The following is a 26,754-nucleotide window of genomic DNA, read 5'->3' on the forward strand; positions in this document are numbered from 1 at the left end:
TCTCTCTGTAACTCCGATCTTCAAATAAATCTTTTTTTTTTTTTTTAAGGAAAAAGAGAAAATCAACTTCAACTGGGTATCTGTATTTTTCTTGGGCAGCCACACTCTGATGAAACTTTGATAACAGGGATAATTAAATCCAGAACTAGGCTAATCATGTCCAGTTGTGGTGGAATCAGTCCCTAAGCCCTTGGAACGCACTGCAGGCTGGCGTGTGAGCTGCGAGTGCTCGGCCCCTCCCTTGCCCCCCACTCTGCTCAGTCACAGCTTCTCCCATCCACAGTGCACCCCCTGTTACTGCGTTTACCCCAGGCCTCCTCTCTGTTGACAGCTGCATGTCTGAACCTGGTCTCACATTCAGAGAAGTGGGTAATGGCTGCAAGAAGACCTGGACCTGCCTGTGCCCCTGGAGACAGGTGTCTCTCTCCACTGTCTCTTGTGGATTCAGGCCAGGGCATCCACTCCGAGGACAGCAGGGTTGGGTGCTATTGTGACCTCCCCAAGAGCCCAGAATACAAAGGGCGCCCTTGGGAATCCTGGGGTGCCCCGAGGCAGAAATGCCTCTGGGTGGAAACAACAAGCAAAAATGCATCCAGGATGAAAACCAGCATTGTAAAAGCACATTAAAACAAGCTGTGACCCACATATTTGTAGGCAGTGTGCTGAAGAGGTTTGCAAGCTGTTGACAACGGAAAAAGTGAAACATCGAGAAAGAATAGAGAAAAGAAACAATGCATGGAGCACTGCCTCGTGGGTCTCTGGGAGCTGCATGGCCGTGCTTTATTTTCAGATGCACACTTTGGAATGCAAGGAGAGCTTCGGAACTGGACTGCAGTCACCAGTGGCAGGGTGGCGGTGAGAGTGAGGGCGTCAGAGGCACAGGGGGGACCTCGCTTTTGAAACGGAAGGCACGCTGTGGGAAGCAGGTGTAGGAGACACCGTGTCACGGTCAGACCGGAGCGCAGGCCAGCCCCACACAGGTCCTGTCCTGCACAGGGAACTGGCTGCCCGCTTGAGTGCTTTCCCGCCCCTTGCCCCTGGTGGGCGTCGCCCGCCAGCTGAATGGAGCTGGCTGTGGCCGTGCTGATGACGTCACGTGGAAAGCTCAGGGGCAGGGACAGCTGGGCTCCGTTGCTTGCTCACTCATGTGTTTTATGACTGCAGGAAGCAAATTGACCACTCTTGTTGATTTTTCTGCTCTTCAGAGGGTTACTAATACAACTTGAATAGAGAGAACGCAGTCCTGGGAGGGACTGTATGTTGGTAATTAATACCCTACTGACCTTAAAGATAACGGCAGATTAAGATGCGCCTGGGCTCGATTCCCAGTTGGGGCTCCTGCCTCCAGCTTCCTGCTAACACAGACCCCAAGAGGCAGCAGGTGCTGGGTGTGGCTCAGGTGGTCAAGTTCTCACCACCCACGTGGGCGGCCGGGACTGAGCTCCCGTGAGGCTTTCATACCTGCCCCTCCTCCCTGTCACAGCTATGTGGAGAGGGGAATAGATGGTAGTGCTCAAATTCACTGGCTGGCTTTTCTCTCCTTCTCTGTCTCCCTCTCCCTTTCTCTAACATTTTAAAATTTTAAACTAGGCAGCTATTTTTTTATAATTTTTTAAAAAGAGATGGTAACTTTATTTTTTAAAGACTTGTTTATTTGAAACAGAGTTGCAGAGAGGCAGAGGCAGAGGCAGAGAGAGAGAGAGAGAGGTCTTCCATTTGCTGGTTCATTTTCCAGATAGCTGCAATGGCCGGAGCTGCGCTGATCCGGAGCCAGGAGCTTCTTCCGGGTCTCCCACGCCGGTGTGGGGGCACAAGGACTTGAGCCATCTTCTACTGCTTTCCCAGGCCATAGCAGAGAGCTGGATCAGAAGAGGAGCAGCCAAGACACGAACCGGCACCCGTATGGGATGCTGGCACTGCAGGCGGCAGCTTTACCCACTATGCCACAGCACCAGCCCCCTTTTTTATGATTTTAATGGTCTTCTCCTCCCCTCCCTCCTCCACTCCCCCTTCCTTTTTAAATTTTGTGTTAATGTATTTTAATTTACTTTATAATCAAGCGCTTAATGCTTCACTAAGGAGTTCAACAAATAGAAAGTGGAAAACCACTGTAGAGCAGGAATATACAGTCCAGTCCAAAGACATCAATTTCACTCTGTGCATTAAGATTTTTATATATTCTCTCTATATTAATGACCACACATCAGAAAACAAGAGATTTGTCTTTTTGGAAAAGTAACAGCGACAAGTTGCCTTCCACTCAGTGCTAACGCAGCCCCTCCCTCTGTGTCTCTCCTTCATGTTTTGCTCTCAGTCTCGAAGAGTGGGAAAGCCAGCGTCCTCCCCCTCACGTTTACTTTGAGATAAGCTTCAATATGGAATCTCGTGCTGTCGTCCTGGCTGAACTTGATAGGTAGAGGGTGTAACACAAGCACCATGTAATCTCACTGCTCAGGCAACAGACTCGCAATTCGGGAAGATACCACTGGGTGGCGCCATGAGCCATAATGGCGTGAACTCTGGCGCAGCTCCCTAGTCAGGACTATTTTTGGTCCTGAGTGTATGTAAACTCATCAATGATGTTTGCTCTCCTATAGACATCACATTGGTAGTTTATGAACCACCACAACTATTATGAACTGACTTGGAGGACTGTTTGTGTAAACGAGATCCTTTAGGGTAAGAGAGAAGGGATTCAGGTACTGGCATCAGGGGTGTGCCTTCAGAGTTCGCATTACTAACTCTGGCTCTGCATATTCTGCCCTAAGAAGAGCACATTTGATTCCTCACCTGCAAGGTGAATACTTGAAAGTCTTGTGCGTGGGGCCTGGTGTCAGATACTCTCAGATCTGTTACCATGGGGGGAAAAACTGTTTTTCCAAACTTTTATCTCTGAAAGCCCCTTCTTCCCCCTGTGAGGGGCAGGGCTTTTGAGAGCTCTGTCTCTGGTCGTGGAGAGCAGCTGCCAGGCAGGGTGTGCAGAAAATGATCGCTCAGGTCCTGGCCAGGTGTAGGACGGTGTCTTTGAGGTCTGGAAGGCGTCGCAGGCATCTTCCGTTTATGTTGGAAATGTATTTAAAGCAGTAGGGCCTGGTGTGGATAGCCTAGCCTCTGGCCAGGCACGCCTCTCGACCCCCTCTTACCCTTGAGCATCGTCCATCGGACAGGAGTATTGAAGTACGGACTAGGATGGGTAGTTGTTGTGCTCAGGTGAGACGGTGCTCACACTGGGAGTCACCTAACAGTCTGCCCCGAGTGTCCGTGGGGGCTTGGTCCCAACACCCATGACAGTACACAAAGGCTGTGGGTGCTCTAGTCCCTGGGATAAAATGGTGTAGTGTTTCTGTGCGATCTCTGCACGTGCTCCAGACACATTACGTCATTCTAGAGTGCTTACAGTACGCTTTGTGAATAGCTGTTCTGTGTTGTCTAGGGATTTATGATAAAGGTTTATACATATTTTATAGGGAGTTTTGTAAAATAGATTATAGCTAGTTTAATCAGTGGATGCAGAGCACACAGATACTGACGGCCAAGTGTGTCAATGTGTTGTTTGTGTTTTTTTTTTAAAGATTTATTTATTTGAAAGTCGGTTACACAGAGAATTAGAGGCAGAGAGAGAGAGAGAGAGAGAGAGAGAGGTCTTCCATCTGCTGGTTCACTCCCCAGTTGGCTGCAGTGGTTGGAGCTGTGCCGATCAGGAGCCAGGAGCTTATTCTGGGTCTCCTACATGGGTGCAGGGACCCAAGGTCTTGGTCCATCTTCTACCACTTTCCCAGGCCATAGCAGAGAGCTGGATCAGAAGAGGAACAGCCAAGACTTGAACCAGCGCCCATATGGAATGCCAGCACTGCAGGCAGCGGCTTTACCCACTATTCCACAGCGCTGCGCCCCCTCCTTTCTTTTTTAAAGATTTCATTTGTGTTTATAACCTGTTTCCTTATGAAATACAGCTGAGGGTACTTATAAGAGTAATTACCTTTATTATAAAAAAGTCAATGCCAGGGAAACTTTTGAGTTGAGATACAGTTGCAGAGCTTGGGGCGGGGTTGGGGGATGGAACACAGCGATTGTGGGACGTGGCCGCTCATAAACGTCTACTGACTGGCTTGGACTTCACCACCTATTTGTTTCTGAGCTTCTCACTAACCCAAGTGAAGAGAATCAGACCTCTGACGTGATTCCTGTGGGCCACTGACTGCTCCTTCCACAGTATGGCATCATTGTTCTTGGTTCTCAATGCCAAAAGTCAGTGGCGCTTATGTGGGGCATCACACAGCCAATAGGAGCAGGTGGAAGAGACAGCAAGCCCAGTGACAGGAGGCATCACAGCCACTCCTTCAGTATCAGTCAAGGGAAACGCAAAGGGCAGTTCTGTTTCCCTAAAGCAGACCAAGAGCTAGGCAGGGTTCTAGGGCAGCCTCTCAGATAAGCGCCCCCTGGTGGACACTCCTTGCATCATCTCCGCCTTGAGTGTGGGCCAGTTGCCACTCCCGTGATTAGACCACGTCGGCTGACAAAGATGAAAGCGTTTTCCAAATGGAATTAAAGTCCCTAATCACAAACTTGAAATTAATCCAAAGGGAGGCTACCTGGCGGGTCCTGGCCTAATAAGCCTGTTAAAGATCTCCAGGTCAGGCCGATTGTCTTGTTGGCTGCCTCGTTGTGACGGGCCAGGGGGCTAGGGGCTGAGAGAGACGTCAGGTAACAGCCAACAAGAAAAGAGAGCCCGCTCCTGTAATCACAAGAACCTGACCCTGCCATAGCCTGAACAAGCCTGGAGAGTGTCCTGAGTTCCGAAGGACTGCACAGCCCAGCGCCTGGTGAGAGCCTGCACGGAGAGCCCACTTACCCCGAGCCGGCACCTCCTGCCCTTGTGCCACGAGTTTGAGGCCAGGAGACGGCTGTGTTTTGGGCAGCTGTGCTGGCAGCCGTTTGTTACAGAGCGATAAGAAAATCTGCGGATCGCACCGCTGAGGTCCACCGCCATTGAGTAGATTTCAAACTAAGGCCTACAGCTGCTAGGGCATTGCCCAGACTAACTTTAATAAAACATTAGAGGGTGGGGAGGGGCCTAGCAGATGTGCAGGAAACAGGGAAAGGCTACTTATTTCACAGACCCTGACTGTTGACATCAGAGAGAAGGCCTTCGTTCCACTGGTCATGCAGCGAGTCTTGTTCTTGGATTTAAGTGACGGAGAAGGGCTGACTGATACAAGCAAAGGGGCGTATACAGGATGGCTGCAGTGAGCGGGAAGCTGAAGAAAACCTCAGAGGACAGGAAACTCCTGGGGCCTCTTACCAAGAAAATGTCCATGGCCCCAGTGCCCCCCAAAATGAATGCCCTCGGTTAGCTTTCCTGCTGCGGTATGGTCAGGGACCCACCTGCAGCAGTAGCGGAGGGGCTGGCACCTGGCGGGCAGAGCAGGACACCTGAATTGGCAGATGTGCCTGGATGTGCACGCAGTCCCAACCAGGGGCCATTGTAACCCTGAGGGTGGAGAAAGGATGCTGGGCCCCCAAAGCAAATGGGCTTCATAAAGTAGGATTCCTCTTGCACATCTGGGGGTACGGTCTGAGCCTCTCTTCCTTACGTCTGAGTGTTGGAGGGCTGGGCTTTCGCTCTTGTAGGCACAGGTGAGGAGTTTGGAGCCTTTGCCCCACACCCTGGGAGAGAGGGCTGAGAAGTGGAGATGGAAGGAGGTGGGGGTGGAGTCACGGAGACAGTGGGAGGCTCTGCAGGGAGACCCTTCTCTGTGAAACCTGAGATTGTGAGCAGATAGGGGTGGGCAGAGGATGAGCTTTGCACCTGTGCAGATGGCAAGAGACACTGAGCCACGGGCGTGAGACCCTTGGGACTGGCAGACCATGCAGACCGTGCCCTGATTTCCTCTCAAGCCGTGGAAGTGGCTTGGGTCTGAGGCTGTCATACCCTGCAGGTGCCACTGAAGCGGAGTGCCTTTGGCAGGTGGTGAACTCTAAGCTCCTTTCTGGAGACTTGGAATAAAATTGGTCTAGCAGGCATCCTATGCTCTGGGTGCCCCTACTTGGTGCTTATCTATGCCTGCTTGGTTCTGTAAACTGTCAGTGCTGCACACTTGATGGAGTCCTGTCTAGTTTCAGGGTTATTGCGGGTTTTCTTTCTGTCATACACATGTACAACCTTTTCCTAAGTGACTGAATGTTTAAGAATTTACATGTGCGTAGTTACACATGAACGTACATGGCTCTTCAACTGCATTTGATCAATATTGACTAAATGCAAAGATTTGCATGTGACATTCACCTGTTCACTTAGTTTGTGTTCCATGCTAGCTGCTCCTCTGGACACTAGGGGGCGCATCAGTGAAGGAAAGACGCTAAGATCTCAGCCTGATCTGGCTGCTGTAGCCCAACTCTTGGGCTCTGCAATGCAGAAACGAGAATTTCCTGCTCGCAGTTCTGGAGACTGGAAAGTCGGAGCTCGTGGTGCCCGCAGAGCCTGTGCGGTGAGGGCCTGCTGCTCGCACGTGGTCCCTCCTTGCTGTGCCCTCATCCGGAAGCAGGGACAAACAAGCTCCCTTGGGCACCTCTTGGGGGGTACTAACCCCATTCAGGAGGCTGTGGCCTCTGTGCATCAACACAGGGGCTTGGGGGAGGGACACAGATGTTCAGACCACTGCAGAGCGCGCGCACGCGCACACACACACCCACCTGTGCATACCACAGACTTTTGAGAAGTCTTGTGGTTCAAAAACACTGTTTCAGACCTTGTCCTAAACGTATTTGGATAAGGTATCTTGGGTTCTGTTTTGAGGATATTTACAGCATTTTGTAGAGTGGTGCAATCTGTAACATACCAGCCTAGCAAATGATAAAGACATGGCCTAGACTGACTGCGTGTATTTCAGAAAAAAACCATTCATAAATACCATTTGCTTCAACGCTGGAGAAGAGAGACAGCAGAGAGATGAAATTCTCCACTAGGCTTTGGTCTACAGGGCTCTTGGAGGCAGATTTGCAGCCTACCCTCTCCACCCTCACCCCCCACCACGCAAGTGCTGACTTGGTGGATCCTGAGGTCTCATGCTGGACTGTGACTTGAGCAGACAGCCGTCCCACACCTGCTGCCAGGGCCAGGAATTTCCCGAGGGATGCTGGGTTGGAAAGTCCACTCCCTCAGGTCAGCGAGGCTGGATTCACATCCATTTCCCCTGGGACCCAGAGTGGCACCTGGCAGGTGGCAAGCCCGTGGCCATCTCCACTGAGTGGCGCATCATTGGACTGTAAGGGTGTCAGGAGAGCACGTGTCACTTTCTATGTGGGTGGCTGCTGTAGGCCGCTGTGGCGTGCTTTAGCCGGCAGCTCGGTTAGGAGTTTTTGATAGGAAGTGTGGACTTGGTTGTGCCTGCACAGCGTTGGAATGCGTGAAGGAAGAGGCAGTTTACACGGATCCCTGTGCGTTCCTGACTCGCCTGATGCCTGCAGAGGCCTCGGTGGCGTGGAGGGGTAAGAGCAGCAGGTGGCAGGTTGGCACATACTGTCCAGCGTGGAGCAGCTGTGGGCCAGGGCCTCCGGGTTGCTGGCAGATGTGTGTCACGCGTGTCCCTGTCTTCCTAGTGCTTGTGTCGGGCAAGGAGGAAGGGGGTCTCAGTCACGATGAGGCACTCGCAGGAAGTTTCTAGAATTATACCTGGACCTAAGTGAGAGGCGTTCAGATAAGGCTTGGGCTTGGTGCCACCGAAGAACGTTCTTTCTGGGTGTTTGTTCATTGGCTCAGCCTTGGTTGCACCTGCCCGGAGGTGTTACCAACCGAGTGACTGTTCTGTTCCCTTCTATTTGTTTTGTTCCTGGAGGAAGCCTGGTTGGCCAGAAGGACTGGAGGAGCTTTTTGGAGTTGCCTTCAAAAGGCTTTTGTGTGTACGTTGGGGGTGAGGAAGGGAGTCGCTGGCCTCTCTTCAAAGTTGCTGGTACCGCAGGAGGAATACGGGGGCATTGCCCTGTGCAAGCCCAGGTTCTCTGGAAATACCTGGCTGTTGGCCCTGGGCTGGCAAAGATCTTATAAAAACAAACAATGCAGTGTTAGACTCAGGCACACTAACATGGAGTGGCTTTCTTAAGGCAGTGATTAAGGTAGAAAAGAAGAGGGACAATTGGTGAGCTTTGTGAAAAGGAGCCTGCGTCAGAACCTTGTGCCTTTTCCCACTGGGTGGGCGGAGGTTTCTTTCCTCTGCCTGCCACCCACTGCCCAACCCGCTCTGGGCCCTGTGCTTCTGCAGCTCTGGAGCTGGGCATGTTTGCTTGCGTGGAATTCCTCTTACGATATCAATAACCAAATATGTTCTTTTTTATTTTTATTTTTTTGACAGGCAGAGTAGACAGAGACAGAGAGAAAGGTCTTCCTTTGCCGTTGGTTCACCCTCCAATGGCCACCACAGCCAGCACACTGTGCTGATCCGATGGCAGGAGCCAGGTACTTATCCTGGTCTCCCATGGGGTGCAGGGCCCAAGCACTTGGGCCATCCTCCACTGCACTCCCTGGCCACAGCAGAGAGCTGGCCTGGAAGAGGGGAAACCAGGACAGAATCCGGCGCCCCGACCGGGGCTAGAACCCGGTGTGCTGGCGCCGCAAGGTGGAGGATTAGCCTAGTGAGCCATGGCACCGGCCCCAAATATGTTTTTTATTTAAGGATTTAGTTATTTATTTGAAAGGTGGAGTTACATAGGGAGGGAGGTAGAGACAGAGACAGTGAGTGAGGTCTTCCATCTGCTGGTTCACTCCCCTAAGGGCTGCAACAGCCGAAACTGGGTCGATCCGAAGCCAGGAGATGGGAGGTTCTTCTTGGTCTCCCACGCAAGTGCAGGGGCCCAAGCACTTGGGCCATCTTCCACTGATTTCCCAGGCGCGTTTGCAGGGAGCCGGGTCAGAAGTGGAGCAGCTGGGACCTGAACCAGCACCCATTTGGGATGCTGGTACTGCAGGTGGCAGCTTTACCCGCTACACCACAGCGCCGGCCCCCTGGATGCGTTTTGTTAAAGGGTCCTTTTTCCATACCCTGACCATCTGCTGTGGTCATTTCCCTCGTGGCTGAAGGCTGAAATCTCAAGAGAAAAGACGGTGTTGTTCTCAGTTTAGTGTTTCTGCCTCATAGGAGGCCTGGTGAAGAATGAGGGTTTCTGGGACAAAGCCCAGGGAGTGAGTGCACGAGCGGGCGAGGGAACTGAGGTTGCAGCAGCGTGCTTGATCATATACGCCCCGTCTATACTAGAAGTCCACAGATATTTTCTGTAAAGGGCCAGAAAGCATGGCAGGCCTTGTGGCTGACGTGGGTTCCGTGGCAGTGGCTTGATGCTGTGCCTATAGGTGTGAGAGCGAGCAAATATGCCACAGCCTGGTTGCTCTCCGATAAGGAATTTAGTTACAGAAACACAGTGGGCTGGACCTGGCCCTCCGGCTGTAGCCTGTCCTCACCCATACAACGGCACACAGTGACATCACACAGCGGACATCACGAGGACAAGAACGGGGATTCTGAGACCTCACGAGTGGCAGAGGTGCCACCCTGCACTCGGGCAGTCCTGGGTCACTGTCCACCTGTGCCCAGAGGAAGACCACACTTCCCAGCCCTCCCTGTGCTCTGGGAGAGCCTCGTGGCTGCTTCTGTGTGCGCGTGGGAAGCCTGCTGGGTCGAGGCCTGGCCGGGGAGGCTGCCTGCTCTGTGGCCTCCTCCCTGCAGAGCTGTGCCTCTCCCTGCACAGTCCTGACTTTCTCGGCAGCAGTGTGCTCACCACTGACTTTGCTGGAAAAATCTGGGTGGGTCCTGACGTGGTCCCCGTGGGCCCCCAGCAGCAGGCTATGTCATTCTGAAGACAGCCAAAGAACCAGAGACAGAGCCACCCCCTGCTAAAGTGAACTCTCTCGTAATACAGATTTCATAAAACTAAACGCTTCTCCACTAGGGGAGCAGAGGCAGAGAAGCCAGAGGGTGACAGGAACAGAAGCCTGTGTCTAGCTGTGAAACACCACCACAGTTATGGCCTCCGCACATGCAATTAAATGGGCTCCAAACGAATGATTTTCTGAGAGGCAACTTCTGTTGGCCAAGTAGACTTGGCCGTCCATATCCATGGGTTCTGCATCCATGGAGCCAACCGATCTTGGACAGAAATTATTTGAAAAAATAATTGCCTCTGTACTGGGTATGCACAAACTGTTTTTCTTGTCATTGTTCCCTAACAGTACAGAGAAACAACTATTTACATGGCATTTATGTTGTATTAGTTACTGTAAGTGATTTAGAGATGACTTAAAGTATATGAGAGGGGGTGAGTATTTAGCCTGGTGGCTAAGACAGCAGTTGAGGTGCCCTCGTCCCACGTTGGAGAACTGGGGTGCAATACCTGGCTCTGCTCTGGACTGCAGCTTCCGGGTAATTTTTATTCTTGGAGGCAGCGGTGATGGCTCAAGTAACTGAGTTACTTCAGTCACATGGGAGGCCTGGGTAGAGTTCCCAGCTCTGTCTTTGGCCCAGCCCAGTTCTCACTGTTGTGGGCATTTGGGGAGTGCACCAGAGGACGTGCACTCTTTATCTCTGTGTGTATGTGTTTGTACATAAATAAAAATTAAAAACTGAAGTGCACGGGAGGAGTGCATGGATGATATGCAAATCCTCTGCCTTCACATTTGGAGAGGCAGAGAGACACAGACAGAAGTCTCTCCCTGCGGTTCACTCCCCAGTGGCAGCAACAGCTGCAGCTGGGCTGAAGACAGACGTGTGAACCCAGTCCAGGTCTCCCTTATGGGTGGAAGGGAACTCAGTGACTTGAGCCATCATCACTGCCTCCCTGAGTCTACACTGGCGGGAAGCTGGAGTCAGGAGCCAGAGCTGGAAATTAAACCCAAGCACTTTGATATGGGACATGGATGTGTTAATTGCTAGGCTAAATGCCTTTTCTGTATGTCCTCTTTTTTTTTTTTTTTTTTCCTGACAGGCAGAGTGGACAGTGAGAGAGACAGAGACAGAGACAAAGGTCTTCCTTTGCCGTTGGTTCACCCTCCAATGGCTGCTGCGGCTGGTGCACCGCGCTGATCCGATGGCAGGAGCCAGGTACTTATCCTGGTCTCCCATGGGGTGCAGGGCCCAAGCACTTGGGCCATCCTCCACTGCCCTCCCGGACCACAGCAGAGAGCTGGCCTGGAAGAGGGGCAACCGGGACAGAATCCGGCGCCCCGACTGGGACTAGAACCTGGTGTGCCGGCGCCGTAAGGCAGAGGATTAGCCTAGTGAGCCGCACTTTTATATCCTCTTTTATATCCGCAGATAGCAGAGGGGTCCTGGAACCAAGCCCCAGTAAATGTCTAGGGATGACTGTTTACTTAGTCTTTCCTTGCAGGATGAGGGGTTGGAGGAGGCTACCAGATGCTGTTCAGTTAATTATGCCTTGAATGTGTTCCGCTACTCGGGCCTGAGGGGCGCAGGTGCTTTCCAGAGCATCTCGGGAAGGAGCGGTGTGATTGGGAATCGTCAGGAATGCCCGTTCACGGCAGCAAGCCCCTCCTCCCTCTGCCCGTCAGGCCCTTTCCGCTGGGAAACACCAGCCCAGAGCCCCTCTCTCACCCCCAGTTGATTTCTCTTTTTCTTTGCTCTTGTAACACTTGTGTGTGGATCTGTTGTCCCACCCGAAATCCTACTCAGATTCCCAGCCACCAGCCCCAGTATGGAAAGGAGCAGGTGTGTGAGCCTGCGTGCCAAGGGGTGGGTGGGTGCTCCGTGAGTGCAGGTGCTCAGCTGAGTTGGGGACAGGTAGGTTGCTCCAGTGGAGGCCAAAGATGCTGCCTCCACCAAACCTAAGGTTTTGCCCCTGCCTAGAAAGGAAAGGGCCATATGGAAACTCCTGGGTACCAGTCTGTGTCTGACCAGGGAATTGGAGATTTTCAGTGTTCGGGAACCATGGGTTAAGTGTGGGATTGCCCTGTATGTTACTGTTGGAGCCACGACGAAGGCATGGGAGTGCTGCTGACTCTTCCTTCTGGTGCTGGGCCTGCAGGGGCTCAGAGTGAGCGGGAGGAATTCGAGGAGAAGAGCTGGAGATGGAGCAGGGCAGAGCAGAGACAAACTGGGCCCTGCCCCATAGACCAGAACCCCTGACAGCAGAGCGGATCCTGTGGGGCAAGACGGACCTGCGTGGTCTCCTCCCAGCTCCGTCTCGGAGGAGCTGGTGCCTTGCAGAAGGGGTTGGCACCCTTTCCTGTGGACCTGCACACACGTCTGCTCCAGGGCTTGGGGAAGCTGAAGACCCAAGCAGGGGTCAGGGGTGCAGGGGGCCCAGCTGCCAGTGAAGGTAGCTGGAGGATTCGGGCACGTGTGGGAGCTGGGGCTGAAGCCCTTCGGCGCGTGAGGCGGCTGCTTCACCTCTTCCTTCCACATCTCATTCACGTTTCTTTGTGGCTCGCTCTAACCCAGACCCAAGCCTGGAAGAGGAATTCTGGGAAACATCATGGCCAAGTTGGCACAGTGCAAGGCCATATATCCTGTCCCTTCATTGCATTATTAATGCTTATGAATGTGCAGGTGTGTGTGCCAAAATAAATTACTCCAGGAGCCTTGGGAAATGGCCCTTTTGTAGTGAAACCCATTGAAGTTCTGACAGGTAGGAAAAGATAACATAACTTGGCCTTCCATGCCAGTACTTTAGCCAGCGGATTCTGTTATTTTTTTGTTGGAGAAAAGATGAGGAGAAAGAGGAAAGCAAAGATTGTACTAGAAATAAAGATGTGTGCTGAATTTTGTGTTGTTTCAAGAACTTACTTTCCATTTGGTGTACTGGAAAACGAGAAATCTGGGCAGCTTTAGTTCAGCAGGCAAATGCTCAGTTGTCCACACCGTGACAGGGATGGCCCATGGGAAAAGAGCCTGCTGGAGTCTGGAGTTTCTAAATAAACCAGCAATTGATCAATTGAAGCTTGAAAACCAAGTTTTTCATCTTACTGCTAGGTGTTAATAAGTGAGGCTCAACTCTGTCTTGGGTGTACTTGAGAGTTCTGAGTGTATCTGTAAAGTATGCGTGAATTATCTGTGCTATTCCTGAATATTCTGTGTTTCTTCCACCAGTTACTATTAAATCTCCCGTAAGATGGAGGGTGTGTGTGTGTGTGTGTGTTGAGAGGAAGGGAGAGAAGGAGAGACACAGAATAAATGGATGAATGAGAGTGAGCATATTCCCATCTACCGATTGACTCCCCAAATGCCTACTCTAGATTCTGATTGGAGCTGAAACTGGGAGCCAGGAACGCAGTCCCAATCTCCTATGAGGCTGTCAAGAACCCCATTACTTGAGCCATCACTGCTACCTCCAAGGGACTGCGTTAGATGGAGGCTGGAGTCAGGAGCCAGAGGTGGGCACTGCACCCAGGCACTCCAGTATGGAACGCGGGCACCTTGACCACTAGACAAATACCTGGACCGATTTGTCTTATTGTCTGCTCAGTCTGTGAAATTTAGCTCCATATATGTTGAACCTATGTTACTATAGCATAAAAGTTTAGAACTGCTCATCTCTTGAAATTTCGCTCTCTGGTTACACTTCTTACATTCAAGGCTGCTTTATATTAATGGAGAGACTCCAGCTTTGTGTTGGTGTTTGTGTGGTGTGGCTTGCACCTTTTTACTTGTCATCTTCGGAGTTGCTGTATCTTCTTACGCTTGGTCATTTTTGGCAGTGTGCTGGATACATGTCTGACAAATAATTTGAGGACGAGGAAGATGTTGCCTTCCAGACTCAAGAGGATGTTTGCTTTTCTCCTGCGTGGGGTCTGGTGTCAGAGACAAACGCTTCCGAGCTGACTGCAGCCCCCTAGGGACTGTCCTGGGAGTCCCAGCCCAGAGGGCTTATGAGGGCAGGTTGCTCCTCAACCCTTCAGCTCCAGTTCCTATCACCCCAGCCCTGTCTTGTTCAGCAAGCAGCTGGTCAACCACTAACCGTATCTCTGGACAGGCAGCAGTCCCAGGAGAAAGGAAGCCAGATGCTGGTCTCCACTCCTCCGGCACCGTCTTCCTGTGTTCTGGCTCAGCAGTTACTTTTGATCACATTAGCTTACTAATACTTTCAAACGTATTTTAAGAAATATTTTGTCTACTATTTCTAGCTGTTCTTAGGGGGAAACTTGATCCAGATTCCCTAGTCACCTGCTTTAGTTTGGTTTTTAATTTGGGTGAATCCCAAAGGCCTGTGTTTTAAAGACTTGGTTCTCCCAGGCTTATGTTGATGGAACAAAGAGTGGGGAAAATTAATCCAATTGTTTGCAGGCAGGGCTACAGAGAACTTGTAAAAAAATTTATTTATTTACATTTATTTGAAAGGCAAAAAGGTAGATCATCCACTGGTTCATTCCCCAGATACTGTCAACAGCCAGGGCTGGGCCAGGCCAAAGCCAGAAGCCAGGACATTGATCTGGTCTCATGTGTGTGGCAGGGATCCGAGGACAATGCCGTCAGCTGCTGCCACCCAGGAAGCACAATGGCAGGAAGCTGGAATCAGAAGCAGAGCTAAGGCTTGAATTCAGGCACTCCATAAGGGGTATGGGCATCCCAAGTGGCATCTGCCACTGTGCCAAACTCCCACCCTGGCCACAGGGCACTTTCATTTTCAATCATTTTATTTTAATATCACTTATTTTTACAAAGCTTGTTAAGTTTAGGGGAATTGTATATTATAGTAGACACTTGAAATATTGTTTTTATCATTTCCAATATGTTAATAGATTTAATATGAACAACAGTGTCAGCTAGGTAGGGAGATCAGCTCAAGCTCTGTTACATATCTTGGTGACCAAGTTAGTAACAATGGAATATATACTTGAAAATGGCTGAGACTGGATTTCAATTTTCTCTCCACAAAAAATACAAGGATATGAAGAAACAGAAAATTTAAATAGCTTGATTTGGCTCTTCCATGATTTATGTATATGCAAGGCCTTCAAAAAGTTCATAGAAAGTGCATATTATAAAAAGCTTTGCAGACTAGCATTGTGGCACAGGGGGTTGGTAAGCCACCGCCTATGATGTCCCATACGAGCACTGGCTGAAGTCCTGACTGCTCCACTCCTGATTCAGCTCCTTGCTACTATGGCTGGGAAAGCAGTGGAAACTGGCCCGAGTTGCACCTCTGCCATCCATGTGGGAGACCCTGGTGGATTTCAGGCTCTAGGCTTCAGCTTGGCTCAGCCCTGGCTGTTTTGTTCCTCTGGGAAGAGAACCAGCAAACGGAAGACCTCTCTCTCTCTCTCTCTCTCTCTCTCTCTCTGTGTCTTCCTTTTAAATAAATAAGTCTTTACATGGACTTCATTTTTATGCACCAAAATGAACTTACATATTTTTTTTGACAGGCAGAGTGGACAGTGAGAGAGATAGAGAGAAAGGTCTTCCTTTGCCGTTGGGTCACCCTCCAATGGCCGCCACTGCCGGCGCGCTGTGGCTGGTACACCGCGCTGATCCGATGGCAGGAGCCAGGTGCTTCTCCTGGTCTCCCATGGGGTGCAGGGCCCAAGCACTTGGGCCATCCTTGACTGCCCTCCTGGGCCACAGCAGAGAGCTGGCCTGGAAGAGGGGCAACCGGGACAGCATCCAGCGCCCCAGCTGGGACTAGAACCCCATGTGCTGGTGCCACAGGTGGAGGATTAGCCTATTGAGCCGCGGTGCCGGCCATGAACTTAAATTTTAATTGAATTTTCCTATGAACTTTTTGAAGTACCTTTGTATACGTCAAAACATGATGCACAAGTACACTAAACATACATATGATTTTGATTTGTTGATTAAAAATACCCAAAAGTGAAAATATAACTTGTCATAAAAATGCTTAATTACTCAAGGAAAGAACAGGACCATTAGCCCCTGCCGCGGGGAGGCAGGACTGCCTTCAGTCAGCAGGCAGGTCGGTCTTGCAGTCAAGGCTTTGGAGCTGTTAATGGTGTGGGGACGCCCCAGGAGAGGACCTGGTGGGCAGCCTGCTGGGCCCTGGGTCCCAGCCAGAGGGACTCGCTGTCACCGGCATCGCCGCCGACCCCTGTGTGAAACCAGCATGGTGCCACTTCAGTAGCAGCATGTTTTACTGAGAGCCTGGGAATTTCTCAGTGAAACACACACGTAGGACATCTGTTCCCCTTCCCAGCAGCAAGAAGGGTGGTTTTGTTTGAGAAAGGGAAATTAAAAAAAAAAAGCCAGCTAGGAGCTCAGCACCTTGGGAGCCTGGTCGTGGCTCTCAGTGTACCTGTCGAGTTTGCACCTGCAATGTTTACTCTCTAGAGGTGGATTTTGGTTCCTTTTCAATTAAACAAGTACGTTAGGCAGTTTCCCCTCAAATGAGGTATTCCAAAAAGTTCACGGTAAAATAGAATTAAAAGTATGAGTCGATTTTGGCACAGAACTTTTTTTTTTTCATCATGTGAGGAAATGCAGATTAGGAAAAAGCATAGATTTTCAAAAGTTTTGCAAGAAGGTGAAATTACCCTTTAATTCCATTTGCCAAGAGCTTTTGGAAGCCCCCTCATATGCTGCCCCGGCCCAGGACTGTCCTGTGAACTCAGACCCCTTTGACGGGTCTGCCTGCTGGACGGGGCCAGCTGCTCAGTGTGGTCCCTGCCCACGTCATGATGGTTTCCTGGACGCGCTGAGCCACGTCTGACTTGACTTCCCCTCTTCCTGGGAGTTGAAGAAGCCTGCCTGCAGTGACACAAAGCTTCCCCACATTGTACAGGGGCTCCCTTGCTTCCGGAGGGCGTGCGCTGTGGACACAGTTGGGACACGCCCATCCCAGTGCCACCGTCCTTGCTGTGGGACTGTGTGGCCACGCCAGAGGGGAAATGCTCTATACACAGAACTCCCCTCTGGTCACACACAGACATTGTGGCAGCGCACAGACACCATTCAGCTCATATTTCAATAAAATTCTGATTGAAAAAAGGTAATAGGAGAATCTCTTCCTCATTCCTCCCTGCCTTTCCTAACACTTGCTTCTGGAATACTCGCTGGGTTCTTGGTGGCGCCAGTGTGTCTCCCAGTCATCCTTATCACAGCTTGTGACTACAAAACAGGGGTTTGTCAGGCCACCCTCGCTCACCAAAGAACTTTGCCAGGTAAATGGAGCCTATAGAGACTTCCCAACTAAATGCAACATTTGTGGCCCTCCACTGGGTTCCAGCCCAGGTAAAGGACATGCATGGGATGACTGGCAAACTTTGGACAAGATCTGAAGATTGGATAGTAATGTCGCATCCTTATTAGTTTCCTTTTGATCATTAAACTGTGATTGTGCAAGACGCTTTTAGGGAACTATGCTGATGTTTTTAGAGATAAAAAGGTAGTGTACCTGCAACTTTCAAATAATCAGGAAAAAGAAACATTTATGTGTGTGTGTGTGTGTGTGTGTGTCTATGTGTATTTGTACATACACACATGCATGATGAAGGTAGTAAATTGTTAACATTTGATGAATCTTTTTTTTTAAGATTTGTTTTATTTATTTGAAATGCAGAGTAGGAGAGATGGAGAGGTCTTCCATCCACAAGTTCACTCCTCAAGTGGCTGCAATGGCTGGAGCGAAGCCGGGTTGAAGCCAGGTGCTTCTTCTGGGTCTCCTACATGGATGGCAGGGGCCCAGGGACTTGGGCCATTCTCTGCTGCTTTCCCAGGCACATTAGCAGGGAGCTGAATTGGAAGTGAAACAGTCGGGACTCGAACCAATGCCCATATGAGATGCTGGCATTGCAGGAGGAGGCTTAACCTTCTATGCCACAGTGCTGATTCCTTGACCAATCTTGAAAGGAGTAGAGGAAACCTTTGTAACATTTTTCTGTCACATTTTTCCAAGTCTTAAATTATTTCAAAATAAGAAGTTAAGAGAAAAATCTTATAATTTATTTATTTGAAAGGCAGAGTTACAGAGAAGGAGAGGCAGAAATTTTTTGTCCACTGATTTACTCCCCAAATGGCTGCAGCAGCCAGAGCTGTGCCGATCTGAAGCCAGGAGCCAGGATCCAAGAGCTTCTTCTGGGACTCCCACGTGGGTGCAGGGGCCCAAGGACTTGGGCCATCTTCTCTCTCACCAGCAGCTGTGAACTTGGAGTTCAAGAACTTGGAATACTTCTGGGTTCAGTCTGTCCCAAACTCAAGTTGTGCTGTTGGGTTTCCAAGATCTCGAGCTCCTTTCTTACTTCAAGCCAGATTCTCCCAAATTCTCTTGTCTTGGCTGGCCAGGCAATGTGACTTTCTCTCCTGGCTGAGCTTGCCTGGTTACCTGAGAACTCAGGTCTCTGTTTCTTCCTCCAGTCGCCTCTCCTGGTAGCCTGTGCAGAAGTCTGTGTTCTGTTTGGTTAACTCTTGGGAATGTACTTTCTGTGTCTACTGGAAGAGCCGGTGGCTGGGTTTATCTACCGCAGCATGTGTACGTGCTGATAGGTGCAGTAGGATATGCTGGGGCAGCAAACTCCTGCTCAGGTTCAGCTTGCTCAGCTCATTGCTGATGGGAACCTAGCCGTCGGATTCTCACTCAGGCGACATATCCAGTGCGTGGTGTTACCGCAGCTGTGCTCACCATAGGCACCTCTGCTTATCTTCTGCTTCCCCGTCCCCGGGACGATGAAAGGCAGTGTGGCGAATTAGTCACTGGCACTTGCAAGTTTCGCCCCAAGACAGAAGAATCTTATTGCAGCTCAGATTTTGCTCACTGTGAAGCACAATCCTACAGTGCATTTGTGAGGAGGAGAGGCAGAAATACAGTGGATACTTCAAAACATTCATGAAAAAGTGACATTTAGGGCTGGTGCTGGTCGTAGTGGACTGAGCCACAGCCTGTGGTGCCAGCATCCCATATGGGCGCTGATTCAAGACCCGGCTGCTCCACTTCCGATACAGCTCTCTGCTAAAGTGCCTGGGAAAGCAGTGGAAGATGGCCCAAGTCCCTGGGCCCTTGTACCCATGTAGGAGACCCGGAAGAGGCTTCTATCCTAGCCATAGTCATTGTGACCATTTGGGGAGTGAACCAGCGGGTGGAAGATATCTCTCTCTCTCTCTGCTTCTGTATAACTCTCACTCTCAAATTTTTTAAAGATTTATTTACTTGAGAGGGAGAGTTACAGAGAGGGAGAGATATATTCCATCCGCTGGTTCACTCCTCAAATGGCCACAATGACCAGAGCTGGGCCAATCTGGAACCAGGAGCCAGGAACAACTTCTGGGTCTCCCACGTGGGTGCAGGGGCCGAAGCACTTGGGCCATCTTCTACTGCTTTCCCAGGCCATAGCAGAGAGCTAGATCAGAAGCAGAGCAGCTAGGACTTGAACTGCCTCACATATGGGATGCCGGCACTGCAGGTGGCGGCTTTACCCACCACACCATAGCATCAGCCCCTAAAAAATGAAATTAAAAAAAAATCTGTTGCCAAAAATGTTTTGAAATTCCCACATTGTTTTTGCATAATATGTATTTTCCATGAACTTTTCAATGCATGAATTTCAAATTCGTTTTTGCACGAGCACAAACTTTCCTTTCGATTCCATTTTCCATGAACTTGTTGAAATTCCCCTGCATTTGTAATATCCTCTGTGGCTGTCATGGCGCTGACTCTGGCAGTTAAGTGGACTGGAGGGCAGGCTGTGGTGGGCAGCCTACAGATCTGTGCCCTGAGAAGCAAGGACGCCGTCAGGGTCAGAGTAGGGAGGACACAGGGGTCAGCGGTCCCCAGGGTATTTCCCCCTCTGAGAGAGTTCCCCTCTACCCCACTGGAACGGGTTCGTGTCCCTTGTCTCGCTCTTACATGTTTGCTGTCTCTTCTGTGCTCCTGCGGTTGGATGCGTTTTATATGCATCACGAATGTTGAACACACATCAGTGATTTGCCAGGTTCTGGGACAAAAGGACAAGTAAGACACTGGCTCTGTCCCTGCGGCATTTCCTGGCTTGGAGACAGAGAGGAAGACAGCAATTTTCAATTTAGAGGGTAGAGCTTGGCACGGGGTGGGAAGAGACTGCCTGGCTCTGGGAGGAGTGAGGGTGGCCACCGGAGTGTTGGGGAGGGGAGGTGTGGGGGACGTCCTTCCACTCCAGGTGAACATGGCTGGTGGCTTCCTCTATGGAGAGAAAGGGCAGGTGATGTACCACGTGCCAGAAGTTGGGTCAGAGGCGGTGATGTGTCCTGTGTTTACCAACAAGAACTATGTTTTCAGGCATCTGCTGTAATAACAAGGCCAATGCTGCTTATGTTTGGGTAATGCTTTTTTTTTTTTTATTTTTTTATTTTTGATAGGCAGAGTGGACAGTGAGAGAGAGAGACAGAGAGAGAAAGGTCTTCCTTTTGCCGTTGGTTCACCCTCCAATGGCCGCCGCTGCAGCCGGCGCACCGCACTGATCCGATGGCAGGAGCCAGGATCCAGGTGCTTTTCCTGGTCTCCCATGGGGTGCAGGGCCCAAGCACCTGGGCCATCCTCCACTGCACTCCCTGGCCATAGCAGAGAGCTGGCCTGGAAGAGGGGCAACCGGGACAGAATCCGGCGCCCCGACCGGGACTAGAACCCGGTGTGCCGGCGCCGCAAGGTGGAGGATTAGCCTAGTGAGCCACGGCGCCGGCCTGGGTAATGCTTTTGATAACTGATAGTTCAGGCGCCCCTGAAAATCACTGGCTCATTTTACAAACAAGGACACAGAAGCAGGCGATGTGGCAGAGTCCTCATAGCTTTTCCCAGGGCACTCCCCACCTCCTCCATCTGGCCTTTACCTTGACAGAGACCCTACCTGCCTTAGGGTGCCCCGTCTCTGGGGGGAGGAGTTCACATTCACTTTTGTGATGCATGTGGGACGAAGCCAACTTGATTACCACGCAGCCTCTGCTTTCACCAAAGATGTGGGGACCTGTGAGAGCCTCCCTTTCTCTGGCTGCTGCTGTCTCCATTGCTTACAAGGATGAGCGACGTAAGCTAGAAGCAGCTTTTCAGGGGCACCCCATCCACTTGATGGGATCGCAGCCCTCAACAGATGCTGGGCTGCCTCCCAGCCACCACGGAGTAGCGAGCTCTGTAATACGCGATTGATGCAGGAAGGTAGGAGAGGGTAGTGGAGGCCCAGCTCCTGTCTCCCCAGCAGGAATTCACTGGGCTGTTACGGCGTGAAGCAGGGAAGAATTGCAGAGCCTCTGGGGCCAACACATGGAGATGTGGTGGATGCAAGGCACCTGTATCCTTTTTTATTTTCTGATGTTTACAAAGAGTTCTGGCCTGGTGCTAGCCTTCTGTTGATTTAAATGAGATCATGGAAGAAGAGGCCTTGGCAGACAGTAAGTGGCCAAAGAATGGTGGCTGCTATAAAGGTAATAATGATGGCAATCGTGACCCGGGTGGCCCACTCCAACCATCCCCTTGCAATGCTGAGCCCTGATACTAATAGTTAATTCCCGGCTGCTCCGTTGGCCGCGCAGACACTCCCTGGTTGAGCGCTAGCCCCGAGCTGCCCTGCCCGCCGTTGGGGTCTGTGGTGGTGCGGGAGCAGACCCCTGACAAGCCTGCCCCACACCGGTCCTGGGCGGGCTTCCTTTCGTGGGCCTCAAGGAAGGCTCTTTTTTTTTCTGTGTGCAGGAGAACGCGCAGTTAATCCGAGAGGTGGAGGTGGACAGGGTGTCGGCGCTGTCCGGGGACCAGGTGGAGGCCATCAAGCAGCTGTGGCGGGACCCCGGGGTCCAGGAGTGCTACGACCGGCGGCGCGAGTACCAGCTGTCCGACTCGGCCAAGTAGTGAGTACGGCCGGGCACCCGGCCCGCGCTCCCCTCCTCCGCTCCCCCGGCTTCGCGGTGCCGCCTCTCACTCCTGGCCCCTCTGGGCTCCAAGCCTGGCCTTTTCGATGAGAGGCTCAAGCGCCTTGGGGACCCCTCAGTGGGACAGCTGTGCCTTGGGGTGCGGTGATGATCTGATTCAGAGATACCCGTGCTGGCTCCCGTGTGCCTCCTCTCCACACCCTTCTGCCTTTCTGGTTTCTCAGCAGACAACAGCAGGCTGTAACCAGCCTAAAATCGCAGTTTGCTCCCGCGGGGAGATGAGGACGTGGGGTGGAGGGTGGCCAGAGCCCTGTCAGCGGCTGATCTGGTGCTGCCCTCTAGTGGGAAAGATGCGTCACTGCGGGCCCGGCACACTCAGGTGCACACAGCTATGTAGGCCCCCCGCGAAGGCTTCTGCATTGTATTTTTGGATCCATAAAGCTTTAGTTTTAAAGAATTCATCCCTGCAGGTGAAATGATTTCTATTTATGTGATCTGCATGCAGACCACACCTCAGAGACTGGAGTCTCTGAGGAATTTCCTGAGGTGTTGTGGCCATCAGCCAGGTCACCAAGCCAAGTGATTTGATTACAGCCCTGGAGGAGGAAGAGAGCCTTGCTTTTGCCTCTCCATTCTTTCTCACTTGCCCTGTATCGTCTTCCATTCCCTGAGGCTCCTGGGTCTTTTCCCAAGACTCAGTCCCCCTGCCATTAGGGGCTGCTGGCGTCCTCTGAGCTGTCTTGGGCAGTTGTTCGCCACCACCCCTCTTACCTGGACAAGGTGGGAAAGGAAACTGGAAATGTCACCTCCTGGAGTTTCACTGATTTCTGCTTGGCGTTGTGCCAGGCAGTGTTTAACGTTGTTAATCCAGGTCGGCACAACCTGGAGGAGGATATTTGGATGCACAAAAAGTACAGCCAGGCAGGAAAACAGGAGACCCTAATGAGGGGCTTGATAAGCACAGAAAAGACAGACAGAAGTGTCGCAAGGAAAAGGCAGACTGCCCCTGACAACCCAGGGAGCCAGGGACGGCTCAAGGTGACAGGCACCTCTCAAGGTCAGGGGCAGCCACGGTGCTGCAGCTCCTACCTGGTGGTGTTTCTGAGAATGCCCTGAGGCTTGTCTGGGTCTCCCCAGCCACTGCTGTAGAGTTGAGTGCAAGCCTGCAAACTGGAGAAAGCTACGGGAAAGGGACATGGGGGTGGCCAGAACTACCGCAGAAAAAATGGCACTCATAAACCTGGACCATTGCCCCATCTCGAGACCGGACGCTCTCCTGCAGTTCCTCAGGCCAGGTCAGAGGGTTTTCTGTGGCTCCGCAAGTCATGTCTGCTAACTTGGACACATGCATTCATGTCACAAAGTCCTGATGAATGCTTGTGATGTGCCAGGCGGCGTGGTAAGAAAATGTACAGTCTGGTGGAACAAGACAGGTAAACCAAGCAATCATACATCAGAGTGTTACTAAAGCGGCGATTGGTCCTGGGCTTGCATAGCTGGGCATGGGAGGTGGGTCACAGAAGGCCTAGGCAGGGACCATGTGACAGTTATTTCACTAAAAATGCCTCTTATAAAGGCCTTCAAGGTTTTTTTTTTTTAAGTATTCTCATTTTTCTTTTAAAAAGTGGCACGTTCTTAAGCTTAGGTCTCTAGTATATAGTCAAATAATTAAGACAAGTTCCAGGTTATTTTAGAAGATGTTTAGTTTTCTGGCACCTTACACAGGAATACTTTTTACTGTTATTTTCTAAGAATTTCCCTGTGACCTGTTTTACACCTCTATATTTTCTTATAAACTCTATTTGGTTCATTGAGCATAAGCTTTAGAAAATACCATCTACATCAGCTAAGGCACTTGCAGGAGACTGGAGTGGGGCGGGCCACCGGAAAACCAGTCATTTCCAACCGTCCAGCTCTGCTGTCTCCATTGCTGGCCAAGTGGATGTGGGCACAGAGTTTGAAGTGCCGGAGGCAGAACCTTGGAGGGGTCTGCAGAGGTCCCAGGAAGGTCAGGAAAGAGCTTCGGGTCTGTATTCTCTCCATATCAGTCCTGGGAAGTCGCCGATGGGTGTGTGTGTGTGTGTGTGTGTGTGTTGGGGTCACTGTTGAGTTGGGTGGACTCTCAGCTCCTCCTCCTCTAACCGCACAGCTACCTGACTGACATTGACCGGATTGCCATGCCGTCCTTCGTGCCAACACAGCAAGATGTGCTCCGGGTCCGGGTGCCCACCACTGGCATCATAGAGTATCCATTTGACTTGGAAAACATCATCTTTCGGTAAGACTGTCTCCTGGGTGTGGTTCATGAAGAATTTGTCTGCCAGGCGTGGCACTCCTGAGCAGGGTGGCTCATGTAGTTGGGTGTTTGCCACCATGTGGGTGACCCTGATGGAATTTCAGGCCTTAGCTTTGGCCTGGAGCTGCTGGGGGGCATCTGGGGCATAAACTGGTAATTGTGGGATCTTTCTTTGGCTTTACAACAAATTTAAAAATACAAAAATGTGTATCAAAATTATTATGTATAAATGACTTACAGCTGTGTAAAAATGTGTGCCTCACCACTGACAAAGAGGAAATACTTCTAAGATGACTAAGTTAATTACTGAAAGAAAGAGACGAATACAGGGCTTATGTGAACACTGCGCATTTCAAAGCATTTTATATCCATTATGTCCCGTGTTCTTCCTAGCAGTTATGAGACACTTTGCTAGTTGGCCATCTCTCGTATCCAGGGCTTGCCTGTCCTTATCCCCAGTGCTTCTCCATATTGTGGGACACCTGTGGTGAAGCCCCTCTGCAGATGATCTGAATTTTTGTTGGCAGATTCCCAATTTTAATGGTAGTGCCTTGTGCATGTGTGCTGGGTACTTTTCCAGACCCTTATAAAGTCAACTGGTGCATGCAACTTCCAAAACCTCCCAGACGGGGGAGCTCCTAAGGTTAGTTTGTTTTATTTTAAAAGACATTTCTTCTGCACTTACCCTCTTTTGGCTTTGATGGATGGTTTTTCCAACATCGTCTGGGGGCTGATTGGGTTTATTTACTTGAAAGGAAGAGTTACAGAGAGGTAGAGGCAGAGAAAGAGGGAGAAAACCTTCCATCCTCTGGTTCACTCCCCAGATGACTGCAATAGCCGGAGCTGCTTCTTTGTCTCCCACGCAGGGTCAGGGGCCCAAGCAGTTGAGCCATCTTCTGCTTCCCCAGGCCACAGCAGTGAGCTGGATGGGCAGTGGAGCAGCCGAGACTCGAACCAGCGCCCATTGATGCCAGCACTGCAGACAGTGGATTTATCAGCTATGCTACAGTGCCAGCCCCAACTTTTTTTTTTTTTTTTTTTTTTTTTTTTTTTTTTTTTTTTTTTTTTTTTTTTACATTTTTGTGGTTCTTTGGTAAGATTTACTTGAAAGGCAGTGACAGAAGAGACTTTCATCAGCTGGTTCACTTCCCAAATGGCTGTAACACCTGGGGCTGGGCCAGGCTAAAACCAGACACCTGGAATGCTGAGTTTCTCAAATAGGTGGCAGAGATCCAAATACGTATACCATCATCTGCTGCCTTCTTACGTTCATTAGCAGGGAGCTGGATCAAAAGTGGAGTGCGGGACTTGAACTGGCACTCGTGGTATGTGCTGCAGGTGTCCCACGCAGCACCTTCACCTGCTGTGCCACAATGCTGGCCCCAAAGCCTAACCTGCTAGTTTCCCTTTCCAGCTCCATTCTCAGCCAGTCATGAACAAGTCATTGCAGGACCTGGTTTGAGGGCAGAGCTGGGTTTTGGTTTCCTTTCTAGCACCATTCTGAACAACAGTTATGGTAGGGGGTTGGTCTGTAGGGGCCCCCAACCACACCAGTCAGGTGTCTACTGGGGGTAGTGTGTCAGGGAGGGGGAGTGACTTGACAGTTTGTGGCTGTTTCTAACCCTCAGGTGTATTGATTTTGGCCCACTCAGCATCATAAAAACTTGTGAGCTAACACTTTAAGATGGAGGTGTTTCACTCAACATCTCGCATCGTTTCTCCCGCAAGGTCAGCAGACCTGGTCACAGTGAGCCTTCATCTTGCCCAGCAGCCACCCCGCTAGACAGGGCCCCTAGCTCTTGTGCAGTCCAAGTGTTTCTGCTTCAGAGAGGACCACTTGACTGGTTTCCCTAAACTGCCTGACCCTTGTGCCATTTGAGCATGGAATTCCTGAGCTAAGTCCACAAAATCTCTCCCAGGTACAGCTTTGGATTTACACACTGGATGAAGGCACCTGCAGGTGCCCTTATAAAGAACTAGGGTTGGCATCCAGCTGATATAGACAGGATGGTACATGAACTAGATGAGCCACGAAAACAAGAACGGACCAAGTACCAGTGAGAGCTGGGGGACCTGGAAGACTTCTCGCTTTCCATCCCTTTTGTGTCTGGTGTCCTGGGAGTCCACACAGTCAAAGTAGATGACTGTGTTTTCTGCCTGAACTATGGCAACAGCTTCCTAACCAGGGTCCCCAGCAGGTTCCACCCGTTTCTGGCCTCAGAAATGTCATTTATGTCTTGTGCCTACTTTGCTAAAAAACATCCAGTCATCCTTCATTGTCTAAAGCCAAGTGGTGCTCAAACCTACTAAATTTAGGCCCACTTTCAGAAGTCGTGTCTTCCATTCTGAGCAACTTGTGTTTCCACTGAACAGGATGGTGGATGTGGGTGGCCAACGATCTGAACGACGGAAATGGATTCACTGCTTTGAGAGCGTCACTTCCATCATTTTCTTGGTGGCTTTGAGCGAATATGACCAGGTCTTGGCTGAATGTAACAATGAGGTATGGGCACTTAAGTAGTCTTGTATATTTGTCAGCTTTGTGTAACAACCACCACATACCCGAGGGAGCTAACTGTATAAAGAGATGGGGGTGTAGGTAGCTCACAGTAATGGAGGTTCAAAATCCAGACACAGCGCAGGCTCAGAGGAGAGCTGTCCCCTTGGCTGCATCATTGAACG

The 26,754-nt window shown here is 50.8% G+C and overlaps 1 protein-coding gene across 7 annotated transcripts in view; it reads left to right on the plus strand.

Annotated features, from left to right (window-relative positions):
- Positions 1 to 26,754, plus strand: part of GNA14 (G protein subunit alpha 14) — a 224,524-nt gene that overhangs the window by 189,100 nt on the left and 8,670 nt on the right. For all 7 annotated transcript variants that reach the window (XR_007924456.2, XM_070050562.1, XM_017341945.3 and 4 more), the window contains 3 exons: positions 21,601 to 21,755; positions 23,926 to 24,054; positions 26,446 to 26,575. Coding sequence is in view for 6 of the 7 variants with exons in the window: in XM_070050562.1 (XP_069906663.1) it covers positions 21,601 to 21,755; positions 23,926 to 24,054; positions 26,446 to 26,575 (414 nt within the window). In the remaining variant the exon portion in view is untranslated. The remainder of the gene's footprint in view (positions 1 to 21,600; positions 21,756 to 23,925; positions 24,055 to 26,445; positions 26,576 to 26,754) is intronic.

The sequence above is a fragment of the Oryctolagus cuniculus genome, chromosome 1, assembly GCF_964237555.1.
Source record: "Oryctolagus cuniculus chromosome 1, mOryCun1.1, whole genome shotgun sequence".
Taxonomy (NCBI): domain Eukaryota; kingdom Metazoa; phylum Chordata; class Mammalia; order Lagomorpha; family Leporidae; genus Oryctolagus; species Oryctolagus cuniculus.